Source organism: Diceros bicornis, unplaced genomic scaffold (genome assembly GCF_020826845.1).
Source record: "Diceros bicornis minor isolate mBicDic1 unplaced genomic scaffold, mDicBic1.mat.cur scaffold_97_ctg1, whole genome shotgun sequence".
Taxonomy (NCBI): Eukaryota; Metazoa; Chordata; class Mammalia; order Perissodactyla; family Rhinocerotidae; genus Diceros; species Diceros bicornis.
Window position 1 is genome coordinate 396,955 of NW_026691866.1, and position 9,113 is coordinate 406,067.

The following is a 9,113-nucleotide window of genomic DNA, read 5'->3' on the forward strand; positions in this document are numbered from 1 at the left end:
CTCTCTATGCTCCTGGTCTGGGATCAGTCTTCTCATCACTGTGTGATCACTGGGTCCAGCCACCTTCCATCTCGTTGCCTCCACCCTGAACACCCCTCCCCTCTATCCCTCTGCTTTCCCCACAAAGCTCCCTACATCCCCCCTCTCCCTTAATCCTTTATGTTCACCCCAACTCTTGCTCAGCTCCTCTCGCCTTCTCTCCACAGATTACACCTATGGAGCCGCAGCCCCGACTACCACCAGTGAGTATTCCTGGCCCTGATGTCCTGGGTCCCGTCCGCATTTGGGGTTGGGGAGCACTTGTTCTCCTTCACCCGCTGTCCTTGGTGAGGGAAGCACCTGGAAGGGCCCTAATTCATCTCTTCTCTCCCTCCCGGGTTCTGGTGGAGAGTCCCAGCCCAGGGTGAGAAAGCCTTAGACACAGACGTGTTCTCCACCACTTTCTGACCCCACGTGGTTTTCACTTTAATTCTCCTGAAGCCCCGCCCTTGGTCCTCCTTTTCCAGGTATCCCATCCGTCTGTCCAGTTTTCTGCCCGTCCATCTGTCTCTCCTCCAAGTTCAGTCTCTCTTGTTCACCTATCTCTCTCTCTTGGGCTGCTCTCATCCACAGGCTTGCTCATCCCTCTACTCACACAGTCACCCGTCCCCTCACTCTCATTTATGCTTCACCTGTGAATGGTGGTCCTGGCACAGCCACTGCTGGAGCCCGGGTGAGCCTGGGGGCTCCTCCCACTCTGTGCCTCCCTGATGACAGCCCTCGCCACAGCTCCCGAGCCAGCCACCACGTCCCTGCATACTTCATCATCACCTGTGCCACCAGAAGCCACCACAGGTATCTGGGGGCCCCTTTTCCTTCCCAAGAGAAGCTCTCCGGCCCCACTCCTCCACCAGCCAGTTGTGATCCAGGAGCTGGGAAGCCACAGTGTGAGATTCTGGTTTTAGGGCAATCATGCTGATCACAAAGATTATACCGACGGTTCAGTCTAAGGCCAGCCCTCAGAGAGCCCCGAGTCTTGTGAAATTAACACACCATTATAGTACAATGTGGGATGTTTCGGGGAGAGGGCCTGGCATCATTTGGAGGGGAAGAGCTTGCTAGAGAAAGTTTCACCAGAATGGAGTCTTTGAGAATAGGTAGGAGGCACCCTGGCAACTAGAGGATGAAGGGTTTTCCTGGCAGAGAGGATTCCATGATCAAAGGCTCCGGCCAGAAACAACATGCCCTATGGGGAGAATTGAAATGAATTTGGGTTGCGTGAAGCATGGAGTTTAACCCGCAGTACATGGATAAAATGAGACTGAAAGGTCAGCAGGAGCCAGATTGAGTAGAGCCTTGAGTGCCAGGTCAAGAAGGTTGAACTAACACTGAAGGCCATAGGGAGCCATGGGTGGTGCTAGAGCAGTGGTGGCCCTAGTGAGGTATTCATTTCAGAAAGATTCTTCTAGTGGTGCATGTAGAACATCCTTTAGACAGAGCATCCAGTGAGCCTGCTGGGGTGTTGGTCCGGGTGAAGCAAGTTAAGACCTGAGCTGGGACAGGGATGGAGAGAGGGAGTGTATGTGAGGACCGGTGCGCAACTGGAATTGGTGTTACTGGGAGGGAGGAGGAGCTGAGCAGATGTGCTGGTTCTGACTTGGGTGACCACACGGGTGGGTGGTGGTGCCACTGGGAGAGAAGACGACAGATTATAATGAGTGCAGGACTCTGGTGTGGTCTCAGGCCAGCTCTCAGTGATGGCCATCGCTCTCCCTCTCGTCTTGCAGCTTTGGGGCACAACCTGAAGACCCTCACAGTCACCTTCCCCATCTCCACCCTCCGGTATTCATCAGACAGGAGCAACGGCTCAGCCACGTTCAACTCCACTGAGAGGGTCCTGCAGAGCCTGGGGAGACCCTGGTCCCAGCAGCTCCTGGTGGGTTAAATCCCACCCAGCCCCTCCCCCAACCCCTGTCCCTCCTGCTCCTCCTCCTCCTCCTTCCTCCCCAGCTGGATCCTTGTTTAAGAAGAGCAGCCTGGGCCTCTTCTCCTTGAGTTGCAGACTGGTCTCCCTCAGGTGAGACCCTCCCCTGAGCATTTGCCCCTAATGACCACTTTTGTCACCACCCCTCTCTCAGTCTCCCCACTGTCCTCCCATTTCCTCCTTCCTGTTCTGGCCCCCACCCCAGAGGTTTCAGGACCTCTCTCTAGAGTCCCCACGTCCCTCTCTCCCCAGGCCTGAAAAGGGTGGGGAAGCCACCAGTGTGGACGCCGTCTGCACCTACCATCCTCACCCCGTGGGCCACCATGCCTCTGTGCTGGGAGCGGAGAGTCTCCACCTGTCTGCTCTTCCTCTCGGTGGCTCCAGACTCTGCAGCCCAGAGTTTATCCATCCAGAGAGAGCACCAGCTACATTTCCACATCATCAGCTGGAACCTCAGCAGCCCGGAGCCCACATCCTCGGAGTACACTGCCCTGCTGAGGGACACCCAGGACCAGGTGGGGTCTCCCCTCTCGCATTGCTCCTTGTCCTGAGGGCACCCTCATTCCTCCGTCTGACTTACATCTGTTACGTGATTGTTTCAACCCTTCACTTTCCCTGCGTGCCTGGGTTCTCTCAGTGTCCAGAGGTGATGTCCTAGCTGCCTTCCCCATTTCTCACATGGGTAAACTGAAGCTCAGAGAGGGGATTATTGTGCCTAAGGTCACACAGTGAGTTAGGGGCAGAGCCAGGATTTGAAGTCAGGTATCCCTTGCCCCAAGGTCTGTGATCTTTCACTGGCTCCAGTGGCCCCCTGCGTCTCCAGGAGACCTTCATCTCACCCACTCTGCCTCGCGTTTGTTCTAGGTCACCAAGCTCTACAGAGGCAGCCAGCTGTGAGACATATTCCACTCCTGCCTGGTCACCGACCTGATGTAGGTTGAGGAGATTGGAAGCATTGGTTGAGCTGGTGGCTGATGGCTCTGAGCTCCCGTGACACATCCTTGATCTGGAAGTCACTGACATGGTGCCCATTCTGCCCCACATCCCTGTCAGCTAATCCTAGCATCTCCTTCCATAGGTTTTCGGGGGTTGAGAAAAGCATTAACATTTGGGGCCACCAACCTCCAGCATCCTCCTCCTCCTCCTCTTCTGGAAAGGTTCAACAAATATTAGCGGTCTAACTGTGCTCTCCAATATTGGAACCGCTAACCAGATGGGGCAATTTAAATTTTTTATACACCTATTGGCATACGATGCACATATTGTGTGTGGGGGGGTGTATTTTTTAGGTTTTTCTATATACAATATCTTCTCTGCAAAACAAAGAGTTTTACGTCTTCCCTTCCAGTTGGGGTTTCTTTTATTCCTTTTTCTTGCCTAATTGCCCTCATTAGAACCTCTAGTACCTGTGATTAACATACGAGATAAGGGAAGACATCAATGTCTTGTCCCTGGTCTTAGGGGGAAATTTTCAGTCTTTCACCATTGAATATGATGTTAGCCGTGGGTTTTTCATCGATGCTGTTTATAGGTTGAGAAAGTTTTTTTCTATTCCTAATTTCTTGCATGTTTTCCTTTTTAGACATGAAGGGCGTTGTATTTTGTGAAATTCTTTTCTGTATATGTGGTCGAGATTGCGTGGTATTGGCCGTTATTCTATTAATATGGTGTATTACATAATCAAGTTTTCAGATATTAAGCCAACCCTTCAACTAGAGGTGAGAGATTAAGATGTTCTCAAGTCTTTCCTGGGCGTGCAACACGCCTGAGCCTTTGTGGCCTTCTGGATGCCCGCAAATACCCTGGAGCTTTTCAAAGCCCCCTGTGGACATCTCATTCCCCCAATTTTTCTTCTAAGTTTTTGGCTCACCTCTTGCCTGCCTCAGCTGGTATCACTCCCTCAGGCAACTACAATAGAAAACAATTAGCCCTGATTGTTTTTAGCAAGTGCCCTGGGGACAGACTTTCCTCCCTGGGCAAGCTCTGAGTCTAGTAACGACAAGCCCTGAACATGGGGCGTTTTCGGGGAGCTGCCAGGCAGGTCAGCTAGTGGCAGTTGGGTGGGGAGGGGTCTTTTCAGAGCTCCACACCCATTATGGCTGCTGTGCTGCTGGTTGTCTCAGCTACCATGGTTCTGAGACTGATGGTTTTCACAGTTGTGGAGGATATTGTGAGAGCAGGATGGGAATAGTGAAAGTTATAGTGCCACAAAGTTTGCTCCCCTTTATCAAGATTCCACCGTGTGTCTTCACTAAACCCTCCTCAGATTCTTACAAGCCTTTGATTAATTTCTAGACTTCTGAAAAATTGATTTTGACCATTTTTACCAGTGTTCTCATTGTTTTTATGCATTTGCAGAAGTCCTTACTCCAAAGTTTCAAAAATGTTCTCCCTGTAGTTATTTATTTATAAATTAATTACTTTAAATGAAATTACATGAGAAATTCAGTTCCTCACTCACACACACTAGCCACATTTTAAGTGCTTGATAACAACATGGGGCTAATAATGAGTGTATTTGGTAGTGCAGGCAAATGTTGACATTATTGCAGAAAGTTCTCTTGGACAGGACCCAGAAGCAGGGAATCTAGAATCAGGGTAGAATTCCAGACACCCTTGTTCATCCCTTGTGTCCTTCCAGGTCGGTCTCCCATGGTAACCACACTGCAGTGGACTCACTGTGTACCCAGCCGCCTTGGCACAGAGACTGGATAGAGTTGCCATCTATGAGGAATTCCTGAGGCTGACCAGAATAGTACCCAGCTGCAGAACTTGACCCTGGACGGGAAGAATGTCCTTGGGGATGGTAAGGCTCCCTGGTCATTGGGGAAGAAAGTGAGGCCTTTCTAGGGACTCTGGAGGCCTGGGGCTGAGAGAACACTGAACTTGCTCAGGCTGGCAGGAGGTGGCATAGTCCCCCAGTCTTTACCCACCATTGAGAGAGAGAAAAGGACACCAGTGTAGTATGGGAGGCCCTCACCTTCTCCTAGACAGCTCAGTGACCTCAAGCTAGTCACCTCCCCTCTACGGACTTTTGTTTCCTTATGTCTGCACTGAGAGCCACTGGGCCCGATGGTCAATGAGGGCCTCCAGCTGTGTGTGAAGCAGACTTACAGGTTTGGGGGTGGATGTGGTTTCTGATCCACAGGCTATAGTTTGCCAAGTCCCGCTCTAGATGAGCACCAATGCACTAGAACATTCTGCAGTGGTGGAATGTTCTATATCTGTGCTGTCCAGTGCATAGCTGCATGTGGCTGTTGAGTGCTCGAAAGATGGTATTGTGACTGGTCTTTATTGTTACTGATTTTTAATGTTACTGAGGTTAGAATTTTTATTTTATTTAACTAAAATTAATTTTAATTCAAAAAGAGACTTGCTGCTGCATATCAGACAGCACACCTCTAAGAGGTTGTCTGGGTAGAGGCACAAGTAGGGGGACCTGCACCCCTCCCCCCATGTCCACTCCCTCCTGGAGTTTATGTTTAGCTGGCAATAACAAGAATAGAGAATTGAAACTTATCAATTATTTGATCTGAACAAACTCATATTTTTAGGGGGTAACCAGAGAAGACTTCCTGCAGGAAATTACATTGTAGGTTAATCCTAGAAAATGAATATTAAGCAAATAGATAAAGGAGAAGGGGATGATGTGTTTCTAGGCACGGAAGAACAATTTTGAGTGGGAATTTACGAATTTAGAGAGATCACATAGGCTTGCCAACTGTGATGACCCATTCTCCCCCCAGCCGTCATAAGACAGTCCAACCCAAATTCAGTCCTCTGTGTCCAGAGGTATTAATTTGGTTTAATTTATTACACTTTTGTTCTGTGATAATGGCCTTGGATTTTGTAGCAAAGTGTGCTCACTTTTTAGAGATGGAAAGTAAAATGGGGTGAAACATCATGATGTCTACTTGACTTTAATATTTCATTGAAAACATGGGATGAATCAAGGGCGGCAAGTGTTAATAATTTATACATTGATGAAATATTGTTTTAATTGGATGGAATATACATTGTTAAATCTAGATGATGGATGTTTATGAGACTGTTCCCTTTATTTTTCTGTGTCTAAAAGTTTTATTAAAAAGAGTGAAACACACTCACATGCATTCTCCATTTCATTCACTTCCAGAATATTCTCCCAACAGAGATGACACCTTGACTGAGAAGCATGGTAAAGCTGCATGAAACCCCAGCCCACGGTAGGGGGCGAGTATCTTGATGCTGTGCCTCATTGAAGAGAACCATGCGCACAGGGTCTTGGATGATGAGGAAAGTTGGCCAACCCTTGTCAAGGACGGTTGAGGCACACTGGGGTCAGCAGGAGCCCTGGGGCGATGACAGGAGGTGGCTCACCCCACCACTTGTCTCCCCAGACCTCCCCTTCTGGGTCCTCATCCTCATCTGCTTGGCAGGCCTCCTGGTGCTCATCACAGGCCTGATCTGCTGTCTCCTGGTAAGCCATGACGTGTTGATTGTCTTCTTACCATTGGGTTGTAAGAGCTCTTTATATATTATAAGTACACGTCCTTTTCTAGGGATATGTTTTGCAGATGTTTTCTCCCAGTCTGTGCGTGGCTTGCCTTCTCCTTCACAACATGAGTCATAGGGGAAATATAAGTGACGGTCATCATGAGATTCTACCACACTTGAGAATGGCTAAAATTAAAAAGACTGACTATAGCAAGTGTTGTTGAAGATGTCAAGTCACTGAAACTCTCATCGAGTGCTGGTGAAAAATAGCTTGGATGCGTCTTTAATAATTACATACGTCTATCCAGCCATTCCTCTCCTAGGTATCCATCCAAGGGAAATAAACTCGTATGTCTATACACAGACTTGTACACACATGTTGATAACAACCTATTTATTCTAGACAAAAACGGAAAACAAGCAAAATGTCCATCTACTGGTTAACAGATACACAAAGTGTGGTATATCCCCACAGTGGAATACTATTCAACCATAAAAAAGAATGAATTATTTTTTTTCTTTTTTAATTATTTTATTGAAATTATAAAGGGTGTTAACATTGTGTAATTTCGGGTGTTCATTATTATTTGTGAATTTCTGTATAGACTGCATGCTCACCACCAGCAGTCTAACTATTATCCATCACCATGCATATGTGCCCCTTTAACTCTTTCACTCAATGCCCAGCCCCCATCCCCTCTGGTAACCACTAATCTGTTCTCTTTATCCCTGTATATGTTTATCTTCTGCGTATGAGTGAAATCATGCATATTTGATTTTGTCTGGCTTATTTCATTTAACATCCTACCCTCAAGGTCCATCCAGGTTGTTGCAAACACGATGATCTTGTCTTTTTTTTTGGCTGAGTAGTATTCCATTGTATATAATACATACCACCTCTTCTTTATCCATTCATCTGTAGCAGGGCGCTTGGATTGCTTCCATGTCTTGGCTATTGTGAATAACGCTGCAGTGAACACAGGGGTGCATAAATCTCTTTGAATTGTTGATTTCAATTTCTTTGGATAAATACCCAGTAGTGGGACAACTGGAAGGTATGCTATTTCTATTTTTAATTTTTTGGGAAATCTCCATAGTGTTGTCTCTAGTGGCTGCACCAGTTTGCATTCCCACCAGCAGTGTGTGAGGGTACCCTTTTCTCCTTATCCTCTCCAACATTTGGTACTTTTTGTCTTGGGAATTATAGTTATTGTGACAGGTGTAAGGTGATCTCTCATTGTAGTTTTGATTTGAATATCCCTAATAATTAGTGATGTTTTACATCTTTTCATGTGTCTGTTGGCCTTCTGTATATCTTCTTTGGAAAAATATTTGTTCATATCCTCTGCCCATTTTTAGATTGGATTATCTGTTTTTTTTTTGTTGTTGGGTTGTGTGAGTTGTTTATATATTTTGGAGATTAACCCCTTGTCAGATATATGATTTGCAAATATTTTCTCCCAGTTGGTGGGTTGTCTTTCCTTTTTTTTTTTTGGTGAAGAAGATCAGCCCTGAGCTAACATCCATGGTAATCATCCTCTTTTTTTCTGAGGAAGACTGGCTCTGAGCTAACATCTATTGCCAATCCTCCTCCTTTTTTTTTTCCCCCAAAGTCCCAGTTGATAGTTGTATGTCATAGTTGCACATCCTTCTAGTTGCTGTATGTGGGACGTGGCCGCAGCATGGTCGGAAAAGTGGTGCGTTTGTGTGCGTCTGGGATCTGAACCTGGGCCGCCAGTAGCGGAGCGCGCACGCTTAACCACTAAGGCTCGGGGCCGGCCCTGTCTTTTCGTTTTGTTCATCGTTTCCTTTGCCTTGCAGAAGCCTTTTAGTCTCATGTAGTCCCATTTGTATATTTTTTCTTTTCTTTCCCTTGCCTGAGTAGACGTGGTATTGGAAAAGATGCTGCTAAGACCGATGTCAAAGACTGTACTGCGTATGTTTTCTTCTAGGAGTTTTATCGTTTCAAGTGTTAGATTCAAGTCTTTTATCCATTTCGAGTTAACTTTTGTGTATGGTGGAAGATAATGATCTACTTTCATTCTTTTGCATGTGGCTGTCCAGTTTTCCCAACAGCATTTATTGAAGAGACTTTCCTTTCTCCATTGTATGATCTTGGCTCCTTCGTCAGAGATTAACTGACCACAGATGTGTAGTTTTCTTTCTGGGCTTTCAGTTCTGCTCCATTGATCTATGAGTCTGCTTTTGTGCCAGTACCATGCCATTTTCATTACTATAGCTATGTAATATATTTTCAAGTTAGGATTGTGATGCCTCCAGCTTTGTTCTTTCTTTTCAGGATTGCTTTGGCTGTTCGAGGTCTTTTGTTATTCCATATATATTTTAGGATTCTGTGTTCTATTTCTGTGAAGAATGTCATTGGAATTCTGATTGGCATTGCATTGAATCTGTAGATTACTTTAGGTAATATGGACTTTTTAACTGTGTTTATTCTTCCAATCCGTGTGCATGGAATATCTTCCCATTACTTCAGGTCATCATTGATTTCTTTCAATAATGTCTTATAGTTTTCATTGTATAGGTCTTTAACCTCTTTGGTTAAATTTATCCCTAGAGACTTTTTTCTTTTTGTTGCAATTGTAAATGGGATTGTATTCTTGAGTTCTCTTTCTGTTAATTCATTATTAGAGTAGAAATGCAACTGATTGTGGTA

The 9,113-nt window shown here is 46.1% G+C and overlaps 1 protein-coding gene across 1 annotated transcript; it reads left to right on the plus strand.

Annotated features, from left to right (window-relative positions):
* The first annotated feature begins 734 nt into the window (after positions 1 to 734).
* On the plus strand, positions 735 to 1,969 carry LOC131403961 (mucin-16-like). Its single transcript, XM_058538145.1, has 2 exons — positions 735 to 834; positions 1,767 to 1,969. The coding sequence occupies exons 1-2, from the start codon at positions 750 to 752 to the stop codon at positions 1,922 to 1,924; spliced, it is 243 nt and encodes an 80-aa protein (XP_058394128.1). The 5' UTR covers positions 735 to 749; the 3' UTR covers positions 1,925 to 1,969.
* The last annotated feature ends 7,144 nt before the right edge of the window (positions 1,970 to 9,113 follow it).